The sequence below is a fragment of the Onychomys torridus genome, chromosome 8, assembly GCF_903995425.1.
Source record: "Onychomys torridus chromosome 8, mOncTor1.1, whole genome shotgun sequence".
In the NCBI taxonomy this organism is placed as follows: domain Eukaryota; kingdom Metazoa; phylum Chordata; class Mammalia; order Rodentia; family Cricetidae; genus Onychomys; species Onychomys torridus.
This window is the reverse complement of record NC_050450.1, coordinates 71,779,516-71,801,795: the sequence shown is the minus strand read 5'-3', so window position 1 is coordinate 71,801,795 and position 22,280 is coordinate 71,779,516. Positions and strand designations below refer to the sequence as shown.

Below are 22,280 nucleotides of genomic sequence, written 5' to 3'. Positions count from 1 at the left end.
CTCTCTAGAGGCTACAGGGATGGCTCTGCTAGTCAGAATAGTCAACAGGATGCACAGATGGGAAGAACTCTTCATTTATTTTGGACACAGAGACACTAGGAAGTAATTACCACATTATAGATTTATTTTCTAAGGTTGTAATTCTAGGGCTAGGGAGTAGGCAAGCATGGGCTCTGTGGATGCAGAAGAAATCTTCTGGGACTGGTCTTCAGTCATGCTTGAAAGTATTGAATCCATCTTTCACAGGGCTGTCAGCTGTCTACAATACAAATTTGATCATGACTTTCATCTGTTTAGAAACCCGCACCCCAACTGACACCACAGCTATCCAGGGCAATCATTTCCCCATCTCCCAAGGAGGGCCAGCATATCTCCCACCATCTGAACTTGCCTTCCTGGTCTAGTGGGCTTTGTGTATCCTAACTAAAGCTTTCTCCTCATTCATTTCCACTCTGTCATCTCTCTGCCCTCCCCTAGGCAATGCTAGTCACCATTGTTAGAACTCAGTGGACACTGGTGCAGAGCTAATGCTGACACACAGGTCTGCTTCTCTAGTCTAGTTACATTTACATTTTAATCTCTATTCTAACACTTGCCTGTCTGATACATAAGGTATCAAAATGAATGAATGATCCCACTCACTTCATTATCTCTCTCCCTCCCAGGAACCCCTGCTCTCCTGGGAGAGACAGACCTCTGAGGCTGGGGAGGGGAAGAAGAGTGAGATACCCCATTTTATGACCTTGTGGACCTAAGTCTTGGTGACTTGTGTCACTTTAGTCTCTGAGGGACTGCTTTGCAGAAGAGAGGGCCACAGATCCTGGAACCCAGTGTCCTGCAACCATGTACTTTGGCTCCTTTCTCTTGGACACATCCAGACTCTTGTGTGCAGTCAGTGGACAAAGCCACATGAGACAGTCCCAGCAAAATCCCCTGGAAACTCACTTACTCTCTTGGACATACCTTGAAAGAATGTGGTTGTTTGAATGATAATGCCCCCCCACCCCCTTTATACTTGAATACTTGGTCTCTAGTTGTTGGAGCATTTGGGGAAGGCTCAGAAAGTGTGGCATTGTAAGAGGATATGTATCACTGGGGACAGGCAAACTAGTTTCAAAGGCCCACACTGTTGTTTACACTGTGGCACTCATTGCTGGCTGCTGCCCGTGGTGCCATGCCTACAGAAGAGAGCACTGGATGTTGCGGTGGCGGAAGAATCACGAGACATGGTTAACTTTCTAGAGCTTTATTGGAAGAAACAGAGAGAGAGGGAGAGAGGGGGGAGGGAGAGAGAGAGAGAGAGAGAGAGAGAGAGAGAGAGAGAGAGAGAGAGAGAAACTGTGCAGAGGAGAGAGAATATGGAAGGAGAGTGAGGAAAGAGAGGGCACACCCACTTTTTAGGCTGGGACTCCATTGCAGCCTGGTGACATAATTAAGGACATAATCCTTATACACACTATTCCCAATTAGACTGTTCTGTGCTTCATGATCATGTTTCAAGATGGAGGCCTTCAGCTACTGCTCCAACACCATGCCAGTCAGCCTGTTGCTATGTTGCCTACCATGATGGTCATGGACTGACTGTCTGAAAATGTAAGCCCACAATAAACTCTTTCTTCTATAGGTTGCCTTGGTCAAGGTGTCACAACAATAGGAAAGTAAGACACAGGACTATACTCACTTTGAAGACAGGAGATTTGCAGACATGACCACACCCATTGCTGCAGCACTTCATTTTACCAGGACATGATTCATCTCCTGAGCATCTCTCATTGCAAGTTCCAACAGTATCTGGAGGCATCTTGGGACAAGCTCCTGGTTTTTGTAATTCTGAAAAAAAAAAAAAAGGTGTTTATACAGCCTGAAGCAGTCAGAAGGACAAGGCTGAGAACTGATGCTAGAGGTCTGAAAGCCTGGTCACCTGCAGGAAACTAGCTTATTCTGTATCCAGCTTTGCACCTGGAGCTCTTCCCTCAGCCTCACCAGGTCCAGTTTCTCCCATAGGCCTGAGTGTTCCCTGGCCATTGGGGGAGTGTGCTCCCTTCTCAAGCCTGTACAGTCTCTGTAGAAAGAACTTTGTGCTGTCACAGCCTCTTCTTTACATCTGAGAAGATGCTATAACCCTCTAATGACAGCCAGACCTCTCTCATCCCAACATACCCAGGTTCACCTCTGAGCAGCAACTCCAGTGAGCCCCACATTCAGGGCACATCTCCAAACCAGATGAGCTGCCCTGATCTATCCAGGCCTCTGTGAAAAGCAACTCTCTCTCTCTCTCTCTCTCTCTCTCTCTCTCTCTCTCTCTCTCTCTCCCTTAAGAAAGATAAGAAATGCAGGGATCACTGTTATAGGCCAAAGAAGTGAATTCAATCCAAGAAGTGGATATAAGGCTTTCCCCTGTTGCAAATGAGCCTTAGGACCTAGTGTGCTATGATTCCTTTCTTCTTTTAGTTTGGATCCCCTTAGTAAACGTACCTCCATGAGAAGACAGAGCACAGGCCTTGTCCATCTCCATGGTGATCAAAGCCACCAGAACCAAGAATGTGCCTACCTTCATGTTGGCTCTGGCTGGGCTGAATGCACAAATCAATTTATAGCCTCTGTAATGCTAGTTGCTTGGGTGTGAGTGGAGACAGTCCGTGGGAAGTCTATAATAACAAGAGCTTTCCAGAAGCTGCCTGCCAATAGCCTGGCTATGTTTACTATTTCATAACTGGTTTCTCTCCAACTTTTTCTTGGTAGATGCAAATGATAACCAGAAAGAGTCAAAAACACATTTTACTACCTTGTTCCTCCTTACAGCACAGCTTAACCCTTTATGAATGGTGAGCAAAGGATGTAATTATTTCTGTGTAGCTCAGCAGCTCAGAGTGCTGAGACAGTCACTGTGGAGTGTCAGGGCCATCTGGAGCTTCCTGGACATCCAGTTGTGTAAGGATGTGGCATGATTCTGGGACAAATAGTGACTGTGTCCTTTGTAGCTCTAAGGATGAGATTCCCTAGACAGGTGTGGCATCTGGACCCCTCTTCACTGCAGAAGTAGGCAATGAAATCTCTCCCGCAAGAGATGGATACTCAGATTTCAAAGTGGCTAGGTCAAGATGAAGGTAAAGAGACAAGCTCCATTATGATGGTCATCTTTGACCAAAACTTTCTGAAGAAGACTGTATAGATGAGCAGAGAAGGGATAAGAGCCATAGGAGAAAGAGCAGTGTCCCTAGTCTCTGAGTAGATTCCCTGACTCTTTTGCTGTCCAAATTATAGACTTTCAGAGAAGGAGCTGCAGGGGTAAAACAGCAACAGCTGTGGGAATGTCCAGTCATCCTGTGGCTCGTGTTGGAGTTATCTTTGCAGGCTTACATCTGGGGGATTCAGGAGGTTTGTTTAATCACATACTTTGCTCCATGTGTTTCCAGTCCCTCCTTCAGATTGAGGAGACATGCCTTTGAGCCTGTAACTCTTCCCCCTCTGTTGTATGCATGCTGTGTCAGAAACACAGGCTAATTCATTTGTGTTTGTGTATAATGCCATCATTTATGGAATAACCACAAATGAACATGATACAGCAATGGTTTTTTTTTTATTGTGTTTTGCTTATTTGTTTAGTTTGGTTTCGTGTTTTTTGTTTTTCCTTATGTGACAGGATTTGTCTCTGTAACCCTGGCTGTACTGGAACTTGCTCTGCAGATCAGACTGGTCACATAGTCAGTGATACACCTGCCTTTGCATTCTCAGTTCTGGGATTAAAAACATGAACCACCAGCACTTGGCTTAAGACACACCAGTTTTCATGGAAGCAAGTGGTCAGGCAGTTCAGCTTTTCATGGTATCCCTGGCCAAAGCAAAAAGAAGTTTTTTCCCCCTATCTTATACAATGATATTAATTCTAATATCACTTATCACACCACACAGTAAACCCATCTCTCTATCTATATACACTTATATACTTATATACATGTGTGAAAGAAATGGCTGTAAGATTTAATAGGCCACAGCAGAATTGAAGAGGTTTCAGAAGTCCCGAGGAGCAGAGAAACAGACGAATGTAAATAGAACCTACATTGATAGGATAATGAACCAGGGTAGATGGGAGAAGCTGCAGAAACTCTGGTGACTGTAAGTCAGGCCACTTCCAGTCACCTGCTTGAAAGCTAACCTGTGGAGTTTAGTTTGGCTGCAGAAGACATAGCAAGACTAGGCTTAGATGCAGGAACTGAAGGACAGAAGGACGGCAAGTTGAAGTAGGTGAACATGAAGATAGACAGAGGAGGAACTACATAGAAGGAGACATAGGCCATCGAGTTCTAAGGCAAACTGTGTGAGAGGCAGGAACAGTGATGTGATGGAGACATACAGGAGACACCAAACTTGGGAGACAAAGTTGGAGGGTCTAGGAAAGATAACTGAAACTAAACGTTTACCAAATAGCTTTTACTCCCAAAAGAAAGGGTTTTCCTTTTCAACACTGATCCTTTATAAACCCCAACAATGCTGAGGGAACCTGACAATCTAATCTGGACATGGCTTGTAGGCCATCCAGCTCAGGCCAGAGGATGAGCAGAAGCACTTCCCAGACACCAGTGCTGAGCTTGAAGGATGTGGATAGCTCTAGATCCCTAGAGGTATTTCAATTGAGTTCTTACTCCTAAGGCACACAGGAACTGGTGCTTCTAATCCATGCTTCTTAATGATTTAAAAATTATTTTCAATTATGTGTATGATACTGGTGTGAGGGTGGGATGTAGGTGACCTGAGGTCTGATATCTGAGGGGGTCAGAAGTGTCAGATACCCCTTGAGCAGGAGTTTTAGGAAGTTGTGAGCCACCTGTTACAGATGCTGAGAACTGACTTCAGGTCCTCTGGAAGAGGAGCATGTGCTATTAACCACTGAACCACCTTCCCAGCCTCTTAACACATGCTAAACAGAACCCCCACCCCAGAGGTCATAATTGTGCTCCTGGAGGTATAGATCCAGTCCTGAAGGATGTTGTGTTAAATGGGGAGTATGAGCCCTTCCTGCTCCTTCTGAAATTGGACCCAGTAAATGCAGCTGTAGTAGGCCTGCTCTGTGGGACATGCTCAGGTCACTTTGTTTGCTTGACCAAATTTATGGTCACAGAGTGCACCCCCAGTAAAATTCTTATTTCTGCCTTAGTTTGAAGGCACAGTGATGGCATGTGAAGAGGAGCTGCTCTGAAGCAACTTGTCCTTGATCTGCGGGGATCCAGAGGGTTCGCTGTCCATGGGACTTTCTGGAGGTTACAAGGATGGATCTGGTAGTCAGAATAGTTAAGAGGATGTACAAATGGGAAGAATTCTTCAAAAAGAGAATGCTAAGGATCATTTATTTTAGACAGAGAGACACTAGGAAGCAATGACCATATTATAGAGTTTCATCTTCTATGGATGCAATTCTAGGAAAGCATGGGTTCCTTGGATTCAGAAGAATTCTTCTGGGGCTGGTCATCTGCCATACTTATGAGTATCGAATCCATCTTCCACTCGGCTGTCAACCTTCTACAATACAAATTTGATCATGATTTTTATCTCTTTAGAAAGGTCTAGCTGTTCACCCCCACTGTATGTCTAGCAGCTCATGGCTCTTTGGACCTTTGGCCTTGTAGTATGTCCCGCCTTGCATCCCAGATACCACAGCTACCCAGGGCCATCATTTTTCCACCTTTTAAGGGGTGGCATGCTTACCTCCCACCATCTGAATTTGCGTTCCTTGTCTGGTAGGCTTTGTGTTTCCCAACTAAAGATTTCTCTTCATTGATCTCCATTCTGACATCTCTCTGCCTTCTCCCAGGCAAAACTAGTCACAATTACTAGAACTCAGTAGAAGCTGGTGCAGAGCTCATGCTGACACACAGGCCTGTATCTCTGGTCTAGCTACATTTACATTTTAATCTCTGTTCTAACACTTGCCTGTCTGATACATAAGGTATCAAAATAAATGAATGATCCCACTCACTTCATTATCTCTCTCCCTCCCAGGAACCCCTGCTCTCCTGGGAGAGACAGACCTCTGAGGCTGGGGAGGGGAAGAAGAGTGAGACATCCCATTTTATGACCTTGTGGACCTAAGTCCTGGTGACTTGTGTCACTTTAGTCTCTGAGGGACTGCTTTGCAGAGGAGAGGGCCACAGATCCTGTAATCCAGTGTCCTGCTGCCATGTACTTTGGCTCCTTTCTCTTGGACACATCCAGACTCTTGTGTGCAGTCAGTGGACATAGCAACATGAGACTGTCCCAGGAATTTCTCCTGTAAATTCACTTACTCTCTTGGAATACCTTGAAAGGATGTGGTGGTTTGAATGATAATGGCATCCTCCAGCTTATATATTTGAATATTTGGTCCCTAGTTTTGGAGTTTTGGGGAAGGATTAGGAGGTATGGATTGTTGGTTGAGATGTATCATTGGGACAGGTTAAAGATTTCAATGGTCCACACTATTCCCTCTTAGTCTCTTCTCTGCTTCAAGATTGTGTGTCATGATGTAAGCCTTAGGCTACTGTTCCAGCACCATGCCTGTTAGCCTGCAGCCATGACCACTACCATGATGGTCATAGACTCCATGTCTGAACCTGTAAGACCCTAAGAAACTATTTATCTATTAAGTTGCCTTTATGAAGTTGCCACAACAATAGGAAAGTAAGATACAGGACTATACTCACTTTGAAGACAGGCCTCATGCAGGCATGACCACATCCATTGCTGCAGCACTTCATTTTACCAGGACATGATTCATCTCCGGAGCATCTCTCACCACAAGTTCCACCAGTATTTGGGGGCATCTTGGGACAAGCTCCAGGTTTTTGTAATCCTGAAATACACAATTGTGTTTATGGAGCCTGAAGCAGTCAGAAAGACAAGGCTGAGAATTGATGTTAGAGGTCTGAAAGCCTGGTCACCTGCAGGAAACTAGCTTATTCTATATCCAACTTGGAACCCAGGGCTCTTCCCTCAGCTTCACCAGCTCCAGTTTCTCTCTTAAGCCTGAGTGTTACTTGGCTATTGGGGGAGTGTGCTCCCTTCTCAAGCTTATATAGACTCAGTAGAAAGAAGCTTCCACCATCAAAGCCTCTTCTTTACATCCAAGAAGATACTATAAACCCTCTAATGACAGCCAGACCTATCTCATACCCCAGTAGCCAAGGTTCATCTCTCAGCAATAGTTCCAATGATGGCCACATCCAAGGCCCATCTGCAAACCACATAACCTGCTCTGATCTATACCATAGCTTCTGTCAGATGCATCTCTCTCTCTATGTTAAGAAAGTTAAGAAATGAAGAGTGATCACTCTTACAGACCAAAGGAAGTGAAATCGATTGAAGCAGTAGGCACTTGACATTCCCTTGTTGCAACTGAGCCCCTATGAGCTCTCTTTGCTTTCAGCTTGGATCCCCATAACACACTTACTTCCATGAGAAGACAGAGCACAGGCTTTGTCCATTTCTATGGCAATCAAAGCCACCAGAATCAAGACTATGGCTGCCTTCATGTTGGCTTTCGCCAGGCTGAATGCACAAATCAATTTATAGCCTCTGTAATGCAGGAATCATGGGTGTGACAGGTTTCAGTGTATGGAGAAGTCTATAATAACAAGAGCTTTCCAGAAACTGCCTGCCAATAGCTTGCCTCCTTTTTCTATTTCATAACTGGTTTCTCTCCATTTTTTCCTGGTTGATGCAAATGATTACCAGGAAAAGTCAAGAATACATTATGGCACCCTGTTCCTCCTTACAGCACAGCTTAATCCTTTATGAATGGTGAGCTAAGTATGTAATTATTTCTGTGTAGTTCAGGAGCTCAGAGTGAGATCTGATGTTGAGACAGCCACTGTGGAGTGTCAGGGCCATCTGGAGCTTCCTGGACATCCAGTTGTGTAAGGATGTGGCATGATTCTGGGACAAATAGTGGCTGTGTCCTTTGTACCTCTAAGGATGAGATTCCCTACACAGGTGTGGAATATGGCCCCTCTTATCTACAGAAGTAGTCAATGAAATCTCTCCTGAAAGAGAGGTGGATACTCAAAGATTTCCAAACGGCTAGAGCCACTTTAAAGTAAAGAGACAAGCTGCACTATGAAGGTTGAGTTTCTTTGACCAATGCTTTTTTGTAAGTCTAGTCTTGAAGAAAAGCTGCACAGGTGAGCAGAGAAGGGTTTGGAACCATAGGAGAACAAGCAGTGTCTCTAGTTCCTGATTAGAGGACCTACCCTATTTGGTGCCCCAATTATAGACTCTCAGAGAAGGAGCTATATGGTAAAACACCAGCAGCTGCAGGAAAGCCCCAGTCATCCTGTGGCTGACTTTGGAGTTATCTCATTTTGTACGGTTACTTCTCAGGGATTGAAAGTGGTTTCTTTGGTCACATGCTTTGCTCCATTTGTTTCCAGTCCTTCCTTCAGATTGAGGAGACATGCCTGAGAGCCTGTAACTCTCCCCATTCTGAGGTATACATGCTGTGTCAGAAACATAGGCAAACTCATTTGTGTTTGTTTATAATATCATAGATTTAGGAATATTCATATTCACAAGATAGAACATTGCTTTTGGGTTTTTTTTTTTTTTTGTCTAGATATAATTTACCCTTGTATCCCTGGCTGTGCTACAACTTGCTCTATAGTCCAAGCTAGTAACAAACTCAGAGATACTCAGTCTCTGAATCCCAAACACTGGGATTGAAAGCACGTGCCACCAGCACTTGATTGAGGACACACCAGTGTTAATGGAAGCATCTGCTCGGGCAGTTCTCTCTCTCTCTTTTTTTCTTTTTTTTTTGTTACCCCAGCCAAGGCAGACACAGGTTCTTTTATTCCAACCTTAATTACAAATATTAACTCCCAAATCAGACAATTTAAAACACACAGTAAATCCATCTCTCTATCTATACACTCATACATACATATGTACATGTGTTACAGAAATGGAACAGTAAATAGCCCACAGAAGAATTTGAGAGGTTTCTTAAGTCCTGAGGAGCAGAGAAACTGAAGAATGTAAGTAGATTCTGTATTGATAAGATAATGAACCAGGGTGTGGGGAGAAGCTGGAGAAGCTGAGGTGACTGTAAGTCTGGCCACTTCAGTTCACCTGCTTGAAAGCAAGGCTGCAGAGTTGAGTTTAGCTGCAGAAGCACAGAGCAGGACCAGGCCAGAATGAAAGATGGAGGACAGATGATGGATGGCAGGTCCAGGTGGGGGAACAAGAAGATAGACCAATGACAGTAGTGTCAACTGTATCAATAGCAGAGAAGGAGCCATCCTGAAACTCTGGGACAGTTGAATTCTCTGCCTCTTGACCCTTGACACCCAAACCAAGAGGTAGGTGGGGCTTTCACAGGGCAATGTGTCCTCCTTTTAAGGTCTCCAATGAGGAATTACACTCTTTCATTGGTCTAATGTGTCCAGTAAGTTCTTGGGCTGGGCATTCTGATATCGTGTCCTTCCATGTGTCCCATAGAGTCTCAGTGAAATCTATAAATGGTAGAGTGTCACCATTTCTACTCTTAAATTTAATTATTTTTCTTCCTGTGTGGCACGGGTGGTGCCAGACAGGTGGCAGTGTTCATGTGCCCACCCAGGTGCACATTCATTCTTCATCTCAAAACAGAGTCACAAGCCACTTTCCCTAATAACAGAGTCTCTCAGAGCAGTGCAAAGTATTTTTTTTTTTTAAAAAAAATTGTTTTACACAATATGGAGAATTTAGGATAGATTACAGCCTGATCTCAACACCTTCTAAAAAGTGAGTTTCCAGGTAGCCCTCCAGAGTTCTCAATCTTATTATTATTATTATAGCCCTTGCTTATTACTTCACATCACTGGTGGTGGCTTCTTGAGCCCTTTCTTTGTCCCTTGTTGTCATAGCTGGGACCATGCTTGTTCAGAGGGGCTTGAGTGGGACAAGAGGGACAGAACAGACATGACCTATGAGGACATGTAAAATAACTGACAGAACAGCAGGGCTAAGATCCAGTGTCCCAAAGTGCTGAGAGGCATCTCATCAAATGCCAGCAGGATCTAGGCTTGTGTGGGAGAAGTAGAAGGAAAGAAAGACAGAAAAGAGTTTGTTCTCAATAGGGAAAAGCACCAGGAAGCAGCCATGTTTATCTTATTAGCCAGATGAAATTGTCTGCCACCTGACGAAATGGAGCTAGGGGAGTTGGATTCAATTATGGAAAGAATAAAGTGAGATTTTTATGTATCAAAGTTGGTGAGTACAAAATGCATGAGCTTCTCATGAAGTAAGACAGTCTTGTGAAATTTACCAAGGATGCCTCTAGTAACTCTTATTTAGTTAACTGAATAAAGGAAAGAAAAGGGTCACTTCTTGTTGCTTACATCGTCCTGGTTCCTGACATTTGTGAAGGTTTGCAAATGTCTGAATGCACTAAGAGTGACAGCTGTCATTCTACAGAAGTGTATTGGATGCGTGGGTGGTAGAGCTGACAGAACACTTACTTTTGGTTGGATATGTTTTAATTCCTTTTACATTTTATATAAGGTCCATTATTATTGGTTCTTTCTCAATCTATCTTTCAAGTTTTTTTAAGAAGTAAAAACATTGAGACAAATACAAATTAAGGCAATCTGAAACAACTACCCCAGCAGTGTAGAATGTTCCTAGTGTGATACTTTCCAGGGAGGAAGAAAGCTTGCCCTTCTTCATGGAAACACATCAAAATGTCTACTCCCTCAGAACTGCAGACAAACAGACTGGACCTTGTAAAGAAACAATGATGTCCAACACAAGGACTCAGCAAACCTTCAAAAGTAACACAGGAGAAGGAATAGAAACAGCAATAAGCCACAAAACAAAGCAATATCACCTAACACATTTCCAGTAAACAGGAAACCCCTTTCTGTAAATAACAGTAAATGACTCCAACTTACCACTAAAGGTACAGAACAATGGGTTGCCTGAAAAGCCAAGAACCAGCTATGTGTGGTCTCCAAGAAGCACGTGCATAAAAATAAAGATGATACCAGAAACTTATTATTAAAGGCTGAAAAACAAACTTCCAGGCCAATGGAAAACATAATTAGCAGGCATAACTATCCTTATATCAAAGTAAACTTCAAACCAAACTATGATTAGAAAAGATAAAAATGGGCAATAAATATTAATAAAAAGGAAATTCATCAAGAAGGTATAATATTTGTAATGTCTATGCACCCAATATTGGGGTCTTGGATTTCATAAAACACACAGTAAAAGACACAAAGAAGCACATAAGTCCTGACAGAGTAATGGTGGGGGGTTTCAGTATTTCAGTTTTATACTTACATAGGTTTTCTAAACTAAAAACAAAGAAACTTCAGAGCTAAAATATACTATGAGTGAACTGGATTTATCTTTTATCTTATATATTTGCCCCCAGCAGAGAGGGAATAAGATTTTTCTTAGCAGCACATGAAATCTTTTCTAACATCGACTATATCACAAGACAGAAATAAAGTCTCACAAATACAAAAAATTGAGATAAATCTTTGTTTCTGGTCAGATTGTAATGCAATACAACTAGAAATCAACAATAAGAGTAACTACAAAATCCATAAAAATACTTAGAGACTAAATAACACATTTTGAACAAATAGTAGGTGATCTAAGACATCAAAGAAGAAATTTTAAAAAAACTTCCCAGAGACAACTGGAGATGAAAATATACTCTATAAGTACCTCTGGGATGGAACCAAGGTCATCCTAAAAGGAATCATTATACATAGTAGTAGTGGGAGATTGCAATAACCCACTCTCACCAACAGACAGGTCTGCCAGACAAACTTAACAGAGAAAGAAGGGAAATAACAGATGTTATGATTCAAATGGAATTAATAGATATCTATAGAACATTCCACCCTAACACAAAAGAATATACCTTTTTCTCAGTACTGCATGGAACCTTCTCCAAAATCAACCACATACTCTGTCACAAAGTAAACCTCAACAGATACAAAAAAATTGGAATAACCTCCTGTATTTTATAGGACTACCATGGCTTAAAGTTAGATTTCAACAACAACAACAACAGCAGCAACAAAAATTCAGGAAGCCTACAATCTCATGGGAACTGAATAATAATCAACTGAATCACCACTGGGTCAAGGAAGAAACATACCCAAACTTTTGGGACACTATGAAAACAGTGCTAAGAGGAAAATTATGTACTAAATGCCCACATGAAGAAATTGGAGAAATCTCACACTAGTGACTTAACAGCACACCTGAAAGCTCTAGAACAAAAAGAAGCAAACTCTCCCAGGAGAAATAGATGCCAGGAAATAATCAAATTGAGGGCTAAAATCAATAAAATAGAAGCAAAGAGAACAATACAAAGAGTCAATGAAAAAAAGAGTTGGTGCTTTGAGAAAACTTACAAAATAGACAAGCCCTTATCCAAACTAACCAAAAGGCAGAGAGAGAGAGAGAGAGAGAGAGAGAGAGAGAGAGAGAGAGAGAATCCAAATTAACAAGGGAATGTAACAACAGACAGTGAGGGAATACAGAGAATCACCAGTACTCCACAAAATTGGAAAATCTAAAAGAAATGGACAATTCTCTGGATAGGTATCACATAGCAAAGTTAAATCAAGACCAGATAAACAATTTAAATAGATCAATAGACCTGAAGGAAAAAATTCCAGGACCAAATGGCTTCAGCACAGAATTCTCCCAGAATTTGAAAGAAGAGCTAATACTAATACTCTTTAAGTTGTTCCACACAATAGAAATAGAAGGAAAATAACTAAATTCTTTTTATGAGGCTACAGTCACCGTGATACCCAAACCACACAAAGATGCAACAAGGAAAGAGAATTACAGACCAGTCTCCCTTATGAACATCAATGCAAAATTACTCTATAAAATACTGGCATATTGAATCTAAGAACAATTAAAAAACATAACCCCCCCATGACCAAGTAGGCTTCATCCAAATGATGCAAGGATGGTTCAACATTTGAAAATCTGTCTCTGTAATACACCACATAAACAAACTGAAAGAAAAAAGATTATCTCATTTGATGCTGAAAAAGCCTTTGGCAAAAATCCAACACCCCTTCATGATAAAGATTTTGAAGAGATCAGGAATACAAGAACATACCTAAACAAAATAAAGGCAATTTACAGCAAGCTGACAGCCAACATCAAATTAAATGGAGAGAAATTCAAAGAAATTTCACTAAAATCAGGAACAAGACAAGGCTGTCCCCTCTCCCCGTATCTATTCAATATAATACTTGAAGTTCTAGCAAGAGCAATAAGACAACAAAAGGAGATCAAGTAGAAACAAATCAGAAAGGAAGAAGTCAAACTTTCCCTATTTGCAGATGATATGATAGTATATGTAAGTGACCCCAAAATTCTACCAGGGAACTCGTACTGCCCATAAACACCTTCACTAATGTGTTTGGGTTAATAAAAAATTAACCCCCCCAAAATCAACAGCCCTCATATATACAAACAATAAATGGGATGAGAAAGAAAACAGAGCCACAAATAATATAAAATACCTTGGGGTAACTCTAACTAAGCAAGTAAAAGTCCTATATGACAAGAACTTTAAGTCTCTGAGAAAGAAATTGAAGAAGATATCACTAAATGGAAAGATATCCCATGCTCATGGATAGGTAGGATTTAACATAGTAAAAATGGCAAACATACCAAAAGCAATCTTCTGATGCAATGTAATCCCCATCAATATCCAAACACAATTATTCACAGATCTGGAAAAAACAGTACTCAACTTCATATGGAAAAAGCAAAAAACTCAGGATAGCTAAAACAATCCTGTACAATAAAGCCATCTCTGTAGGCATCACCACCTCTGACCTCAAGCTCTACTATAGAGCTATAATAATAAAAAACAGATTGGTATTGGCATAAAAACCAACAAGTGGACCAATGGAATCAAAACACCTATGAACATTATTCTACACACCTATGAACACCTGATTTTTGACAAAGTAGCCAAACTGTACAATAGGAAAAAGAAAGTAACTTTAATAAATGGTGTTGGCATAACTGGATGTTAACATGTAGAAGATTACAAATAGATGCATATCTATCATCATGCAAAAAACTGAAGTCTTAGTGGATCAAAGACCTCAACATAAATCCAGTTACACTGAACCTATAGAATAGAAACTAGGGAGTAGTCTTGAAAGCATTGGCACAGGAGACCACTTCCTAAACATAACACCAGTAGCATAGACAGTAAGAGCAAAAATTAATAAATGGGACCTCCTAAAACTGAGAAGCTTTTGTAAGGCAAAGGATATGGTCAATAAGACAAAGCAACAGCCTACAGAATGGGAAAAGATCTTCATCAACCCCACATCTGACAGAGGGCTGATCTCCAAAAATATATAAAGAATTCAAGAAACTAGACATCAAAATGCTGAACAATCCAATTAAAAATGGGCTACAGAGCTACACAGAGAATTCTCAAAAGAAGAATCTCATATGACTGAAAGACATTTAACGAATTGTTCAACATCCTTAGTCATCAGGGAAATGCAAATCAAAATGCCACTGAGATACCATCTTACACCTGTCAGAATGGCTATGATCAAAAACACTGATAACAACTGTTTTTGGAGAGGATGTGGAGCAATGGGAACACTCCTCCACTGTTGGTGGGAGTGCAAACTTGTACAGCCACTTTTGAAATCCATATGGCGGTTTCTCAGAAAATTGAGAATCAATTGACCTCAAGACCCAGCAATACCACTGTTGGGCATATACCCAAGGAATGCTCGGTTATACCACAAGGATACATGCTCAACTATTTTCATAACAGCATTATTTGTAGTAGCCAGAAAGTGGAAACAACTTAGATGCCCCTCAACCAAAGAATGAATAAAGAAAATGTGGCACATAAACACAATGGAACACTACTCAGTAGTAAAAAACAAAATGACATCATGAAATTTGCAAGCAAACATATGGGAACTAGAAAATATCATCCTGAGTGAGGTAACCAAGACTCTTGAGGACAAACATGGTATGTACTCACTCATAAGTGGATACTAGACTGCAACCCACAGCTCCAGAGAAGCTGGCTAACAAGAAGAACCCTAAGAGGGACACATGGATTGCAATGGGAAGGAAATAGATGAAATCTCCTTGAGTAAATTTTGGGTGAGGAGGGCAATGGAGGGTAGGGGATGGGAGATGAATATGTAAGGGAATGGGATGGTCAAGCTGGAACAGGGACTGAGTAGGAGAGCAATGAAAAAGAAACCATGATAGAGGGAGACATCAATGGTGACAGTGAGAAATTGGGACCTAGGGAAGTTCCCAGGAATCCACAAGGATGACCCCACCTTAGACTACTAGCAATAGTGGGAGAGGGTGTTTGAATTAGCCTACCCTGGTAATCAGATTGGTGAATACCCTAACTGTTATCACACAGCCTCCATCCAGTAACTGATGGAAGCAGATGCAGAGATCTGCAGCCTAGCACCAAGCTGAACTTCACAAGTCCAGTTGAAGAGAGTGAAGACAGATTCTGAGTGAGGGATATCAAGATCATGATGGAGAAACCTACAGAGACAACCAAACCAAACTAGTGGAAACTCATGAACTATGAACCATTAGCTGTGGAGCTTCCTCGGGACTGGGTAGGCCCTCTGCACAGGTGAGAGAATTGTGTAGCTTGATCTGCTTAAGAGGCCCACTGACAGTGTGATCAGGATCCATCCCTGGTGCATGAGAGGGCTTTTTGGAGCACAGTGCCTATGGTGGGACACCTTACACATCCTTGGTGTAGGGGGAAGGGCTTGGGCCTGCCTCAGCTGAGTGTAGCAGGCTCTGCTGACTCCATATGAGACACCTTGCCTTGGAGGAAGTGGGAATGGGTAGGGAGTTGGGGACAGAAAGCTGGGGGATGAGAGGAAGAAGGGGAGGATGCTCTGTGGTTGGTATGCAAAATGAACAGAAAATTTCTTAGTAATAAAAAATATAAATTTGTATTCCAGTGGGGTCTTCATTTATCATGGTATCTCTTTCCTTGTTCTCCCTCTCTGTTCTTGATCCAGCTGGGAGCTCCAGCTCCCCTAAGCTCTCTTTCCCCTGACCCTTGCCCTTCATTACCCATCCTCATGTACAGTTTGCTCCTGTAGCTAAATGCCCAGAAATCCACAACGATACCTCTACAATAGACTACTGGCAATGGTCGAGAGAAATCCTGAACTGACCTACTCTGGTGATCGGATGGCCGAACACCCTAACTGTTGTGATAGAACTCTTATCCAGTGACTGATGGAAGCAGATGCAGAGATCCACAGTCAAGACCCAGGAAAGATCCAGGAGTCCAATCATCAAGAGAGATGAGGGATTGTATGAGCAAGAGATATTGAGACCATGATTGGAAAAAGCAAAGGGACAAATAGCCAAACTAGTGGAAACACATGAACTGTGAACCAATGGCTGAGGCACCCCCATGGAACTGGATCAGGCCCTCTGGATAAGTGAGACAGTCGATTAGCTTGAACTCTTTAGGAGGCCCCCAGGCAGTAGGACTGGACCTGTCCTTAGTGCATGAGCTGGCATTTTGGAACCTGGGGCCTATGCTGGGACACATTGCTCAGCCTGGGTGAAGGCAGGAGGGGACTGGACCTGCCTCAACTGAATCTACCAGGCCAAGCTGAATCCCCAGGGGAGTCCTTGCCTTGGAGGAGTTGGAAATAGGGGGTAGATTGGGGGGAGAGGGAGAGGTGTGGTGGGAGGACAGAGGAATCCATGGCTGATATGTGAAATTAAATTAATTATAACATTTAAAAAAAGGCTTAATGGGAAAAATAAATTTCAAAAATATTTTAAAGAGACAACAATAGGAGCAGAAGAAGTCCACTGTCCCTATTGAATATGTCCTGAGTCTAGGAAACTCCTGGAGCTGAAAACACAGTACAGTTGGAATATATCAATGTATATGTATATATGTATGTATGTATATATGTATGTATACACACACATGAGAGAGAGAGAGAGAGAGAGAGAGAGAGGTGTGTGTGTGTGTGTGTGTGTGTGTGTGTGTGTGTGTGTGTGTGTGTATAGAAAGGATATGGAAAGGAATCCTTATACATTGTTAGTAGGATTGTAAATTAATAGAGATTTGTAGAATCAAGTTGAAATTTCTCAAAAAAAAAGCAAACTAAATCTAATAAGTGACTAAGCTATTTTGCCACAAGCATATACCCAGAGAATTCCACACCATATCATAGGGACATATGCACTCCCCCATGCTAAGTAGAAAGAGAGTGTGGGAGGAAGGTCTTATGGGAGGAGAGCAGTACTGACTAACATGTAGACATTGCTGTAGAAGCCACAGGTCCCTTCCCTTGCTCTGCCTCCTCTCTTCAGGCTCTACTGTATACCCAGAAACCTGGAGAAAGTATAATAGGTAATACCAAGCAAGCACATAAGGTATTTCATAGTAGACTAACAATGGAGGTCACAGGCCAAGAGGAGAAGGGAGAGAGCAGAGTTTTACATGATACAACAGGTGGAGTCCCACATTGCCCCATCCTTTGTTGTTCCTGGGCAAAGCCTTTCTTCATGGAACTGTTCCAGAATTTTTGGGTTCCCGCCCCTGTGGTACTGATTTCCTCTATTCCTGTTTGTCCAGGGTGGGGCCATATGGGAACAAGAACTAATTATGAAGGAGGAGATCCTGATTCTGGCCTAACCCTGCTCTCTCAGCAATAATGCCAACACAAATAGGCCATGACTCTACTCTAGGCCTTATCTGAGAAGTGAGAGGATGGATTCATCTCCAGCTCAGAATTCAAGATTCCCAACATGCCATGGGAACCTTAAGAGATGTTCCCTCTGAGGGTCAGGAACCTTTGGGGAAGCATCAGCCCTCATTGTCAACTGTTGAAACAGAGCCTTGTCTCACTGCAGTCCCACTCTTTGGAGTATGTCTACCTCACCTTGCAGTACTGTTTAGGGTTGGTGCCTTATTTTCTAGAATGTTCCATTCTCTTCTGCACCTGTGGGGTCGCCACTGTCAGTGAGTGACTCTTCAGCTGTCAATTGTACCAGTTTCCTATTACTGCTATCACAAGTCATGAAATCTTGATGTCTTAAAACAAAACACATTTAGTCTCTTAAACTTCAGTGGGCAGAGATCAGAAGTCCAAAGTTAGTTTCACCAGCCTGGGGGAAGAATCTATTTCGTTACCCTTTCCAGCTTCTAAATCTACATTTTTTAAGATTAAAAAAAATTCTGTGTTTGCCTGAATGTATGTATATGCACCATATATAATGTATATGCTACCTGTGGAGGCCTGAAGAGAAGAAGGCATTGGAATACCCTCCACCCCCAAAAAAGATGTCAGAGATGATGGTGAGCTGTCATGTGGGTGCTGGGAATAAAGTCAGGTCTTCTGCAAGAGCAGCAAGCTCTCTTAACCTCGGGGCCATCTCCCTAGCCATTGTACCATTCATTGTCCCTAGGCCTCCATTGCCCTCTGCAGAGGCAGCAGCATGGCGTCTCCTTCAGTTGTCACATGGCTCTGTAGTCCTCTTCTTCCACTTTCCTTCTGCCTCCCTTAGCAGGGTGCACGGCTACCCAGGGGGTCTGACTGTGTCTGTGCCCCAGGATTCTTACTTAATCCTATCCGCAAAATCCCGTCTTGTGTGTGATAATGATGACAGGTTCTAGGGCTTAGAATGTGGTAATATTGGGAAGCCATTGTTCAGTCTTCTACAGTGACCTGTACCTCAGTTCTGAGGACCATCCATTCTCTCTGCTGTCCCATCCACTCAGAATGGAAGTTGTGCATCTCTGAGTCTCTACTATAACCTTCTAGGATGCTGTGACTTTCCTGACAACCACTCTGCCTTAAGCCAGCGTTGCTGGGAAAGTGCAATTGAACAAAGCTTTCTGTACTCACTGGCGGTTCTGGGCAGGTTCTACACTAGTCCTTTCTAACATAGAATGGTGTGACTGAGAAGCTGAATTCAATTTTATTCTAGTTGCATTTCATTGAAATGTAAGTAGGCGCTCTGGCCAGGGCTAACAATTTGGACAGCTCAAATCTAGACAAAGGAAACCAGAAGCCAACCGTTCTAAATCCCCATCCTCTCAGACCTGCTCTAGGTCCCATTCTATGGAATAGCCTCGATGCTAGGAGTGGCTGGGGGTGGGACAAGGAATGAATTGTGCTTGTTGGCTCAGAAAAGAGGGTCCGGTTACACTTTTATGCAGTAGGCAATGATGATATGTCTTTCAAGGCCATCTTCACCTTGGCTATGTTTCTCAGGGGATTATCTGTATGGGGACTACAGAAGTGTCACTAAGAAAGATAGCAGTACAGGGTCCTGACCTGGGGGTTGACACCAGCTGCAGTACCACTGTCACACACTGAGTGGCCTTCCTTAAGTTATTTCTCAGTCTTTAACCTCAGTTCCCACAAAAGAGAGTTAGACTGGATGGTCTAAAGGGTCCCTTCCCAGTTCCAACATGCTGCCAGTCTATGAACCATTAACCAGAACTACTGTTCATTCAGTTCTATGTTTCTCTCTGTCCTAGGTGGAGTAAGTGTGGCTGAGAATTATTAAGTAGTCATGGCTTGGGTCCACGATGTTTTACAGCCAAACCAGACACTTAGGCTCTGTCATCCCATTTGCTGTGTGGTTTAGGTTGCTGACCCATGAGCTAATAGGAACTTCAAAACACAAGCTGGGGTTCAGAGAGGGAGATAAACCATCTGGGGTGCTGTATACATTCCAATACAGTGAGCACTATTACCCCATTTACAGGTCAGAACCTTGAGCTATAGTAAGGTAAAGTGACTCTTCTAATGTCACAGTAATAGTAAGACAGTGAAGTCGCCTCTTGACTGATCCACAGCCCTTCTCTCGGTCTTGTTATCCCAGTCCCAGTTTCCCTCTGGAATGTCAGTCTAATGACCCTTAGGATCAAGGGTCATTGTTCTGTTGGATCCTTCTTTCCTGATGCTTCCCAAGCAAATCTACAAGCCTTAGAGAACCCCTTGTCCCTGTGTCTGTTTCTTTCTTTATCTAAAATAGATTTATTTATTCATTATGTATACAGTGTTCTGCCTGCATGTATGTCTGCAGGTCAGAAGAGGGTGCCAGATCTCATTGCAAATGGTTGGGAGCCACCATGTGGGTGCTGGGAATTGAACTCAGGACCTCTGGAAGAACAGTCAGTGTTCTTAACCTCTGAGCCATCTCTCCAGCCCCCTGTTTCTTAATCTATAACACTGTGGGCATCGATCCCCACCCTCATACAGGTGTTAGCATTCTCATTAGAAGCATTGAGGAAATGTCTTGAATCCATGTATACAGGAGGACAGGTTAAGATCTCAGTATTTATTCATTCTTACCGCTTTTACAAATTGTGGTTTATCCATAATAGCACCAAACAGTTTCAACCCAAATGAAAATCAATCGACAATCACAAACTATATTTTAAAGTAAGATTTTTATTATGAAATTGCTTAAAATAAAATACATGGGCATATCTACAATAGCTGAGGAACGGTAATGGTGGACCATCCCCATGGGAGACACATGTCCTTTAACTAAATATAAATAGTAGAAATAACACTGAATAAAATCACAAAGTATATATAAAGACTCGATTAAGAAGGTGGAGAGGAATTCTGAATGTAAGGAGCAAGGCACTTCTCAATGAGGATTGTCAGGGCTCACGAGGCCTTCCTGAAGTGGTTCCTCCTGCAGCTCAGTTCAACTCCAAGTCATTCACATACTCATTGACCCAGGGCAGGCTGGGGTCAGCACAGACTTGCTTGCCTTTTCTGGTGAGGAATCTATAGAAGAAGGAGAGGACAGATGAGAATCCCATGGGACCTTAGGGGACATCTAGCACTGTCCTTTGCCTGTGGTAGGCATCTCACTCTGTTGAGCATTGCTTCTCTGGGCAACCATGACAGATGGGATCCTTCCTGGATAACCCTGACACTAGACTTCCTGGAACTCTGTACTCTGGGTGGATAGTTGTGGCCCCAGGGGTTTTCCATATTAGGAAATGGTGGGTTTTATGATCAATATGATGATGTCTCCCCACTTTTCATGGCTCTGTGAAATGGTCTTTCTGTGTAAGTATGCATTGTTTTGACTGTTTCTGATTTCATGGTCTCTGGATATCTTCCTCTCCAAGAACTTCCACCCATTTTAATGACATTCAGTCACTATCAGAACTCAGAAAGTGATCTCATGACCTCACTGTTCTTAGACACAGCTTCAACTCTTATAACTGAATCCCTTCTGTTAGTCTTTTCACCCGAACCTGGCCCTTTCTGAGTCTTGCCCTCACCCCAGTGTTTACTTACACCACAGCTGGCTTGGAGCAAAGGCTGCTGGTCTCATAGTAATCTGTCACAAAGTTTCGAGGAAGCTTCCAAGCAGTGTAAGAAAAGCAGCAGGATGTGGGAGGGTCAGAGCCCACTGGAAGAAAAAGGCAGGGTAAGGTCAAACCTGCTATTCATTCTAGATCTTCCCTATGGACTACTAGGATCCAAAACATGGTCCCTTGAATGCATGGTCCTCCACCCAGAATGAGACTTTTATTCTAGAAAGATAGTATTCAAAGAAGGAAAAAAAATTCTAGAAGACTAAAACTGGACTGAGTCAGAACACCTCTCACTTCCTTCATGTTTCAGGTGGTAGAGATCAAGTCATAGAGGCACACAAGCTTAAGTCAGAAAGAAAGCCAATTCAATATCTGTCTTCCAGTCCACCATTTCCCTCTATTGGTTGTTAATTCTTAAGGAAACAGGAGCTTAAGTATTAGTGTCTGTCTGGTAGTCTCTACTGTTAACAGCAGAGTGGGCAATCTTCCCGTCTCCCTTTCTCCTCTAACCAAACCCCACTGTTGGGCTGACCCCAGCTGGAAAACTGAACCCACTGGGTCTCCAAGGAAGCAGCAATGTCAGAGTACACTTACTTGGTGCTGAGAGCGCTGGAGCCCAGAAGGCAGCCATGACCAGCAGGAGAGAGAGAGTAGACACACACAGCTTCATGGTGTTGCTGGGGGAGAGGTTGGTACAGAGCTGAGACTGCAGAGCTCAGAAGCTTCAGAAGCTGCAGAAGCTGGCTGAGTGTTGTGCTGCTCTGAGCTGGGAACCCCTCTTTATAGGGACTCTGGGGTCTGGGAGATGTGGGGGTACTGGGAAGAAAACGGAATATCCTGAGTAAAGATGATGTCATGGCATCAAGAAGGAAACTGAAGTTGGCTGAAAGTGAGGAGTCCTCACAGTCCGTGACATCACAGG

General features: G+C 42.8%; 3 protein-coding genes across 4 annotated transcripts; all 3 read right to left on the bottom strand.

Annotated features, from left to right (window-relative positions):
- Positions 1-208: 208 nt before the first annotated feature.
- LOC118588725 (WAP four-disulfide core domain protein 18-like) lies at positions 209-2,557 on the bottom strand. Its single transcript, XM_036195279.1, has 3 exons — positions 2,476-2,557; positions 1,682-1,830; positions 209-259 (listed from the first exon to the last, which is right to left on the bottom strand). Exons 1-3 carry the CDS (start codon positions 2,555-2,557, stop codon positions 209-211), a joined length of 282 nt encoding a protein of 93 aa, XP_036051172.1.
- A 2,594-nt stretch (positions 2,558-5,151) lies between these two features.
- LOC118588724 (WAP four-disulfide core domain protein 18-like) lies at positions 5,152-7,505 on the bottom strand. The gene is made up of 3 exons (XM_036195278.1): positions 7,424-7,505; positions 6,678-6,826; positions 5,152-5,214 (listed from the first exon to the last, which is right to left on the bottom strand). The coding sequence occupies exons 1-3, from the start codon at positions 7,503-7,505 to the stop codon at positions 5,152-5,154; spliced, it is 294 nt and encodes a 97-aa protein (XP_036051171.1).
- A 13,223-nt stretch (positions 7,506-20,728) lies between these two features.
- LOC118588275 (C-C motif chemokine 4-like) lies at positions 20,729-22,028 on the bottom strand. Of its 2 annotated transcripts, none has more exons than XM_036194510.1 (3): positions 21,953-22,028; positions 21,339-21,453; positions 20,729-20,816 (listed from the first exon to the last, which is right to left on the bottom strand). In XM_036194510.1, exons 1-3 carry the CDS (start codon positions 22,026-22,028, stop codon positions 20,729-20,731), a joined length of 279 nt encoding a protein of 92 aa, XP_036050403.1. The 2 variants fall into 2 exon arrangements, with proteins under 2 accessions (XP_036050403.1, XP_036050404.1); XM_036194511.1 differs by having other exon boundaries at positions 20,729-20,804.
- Between the last annotated feature and the right edge of the window lie 252 nt (positions 22,029-22,280).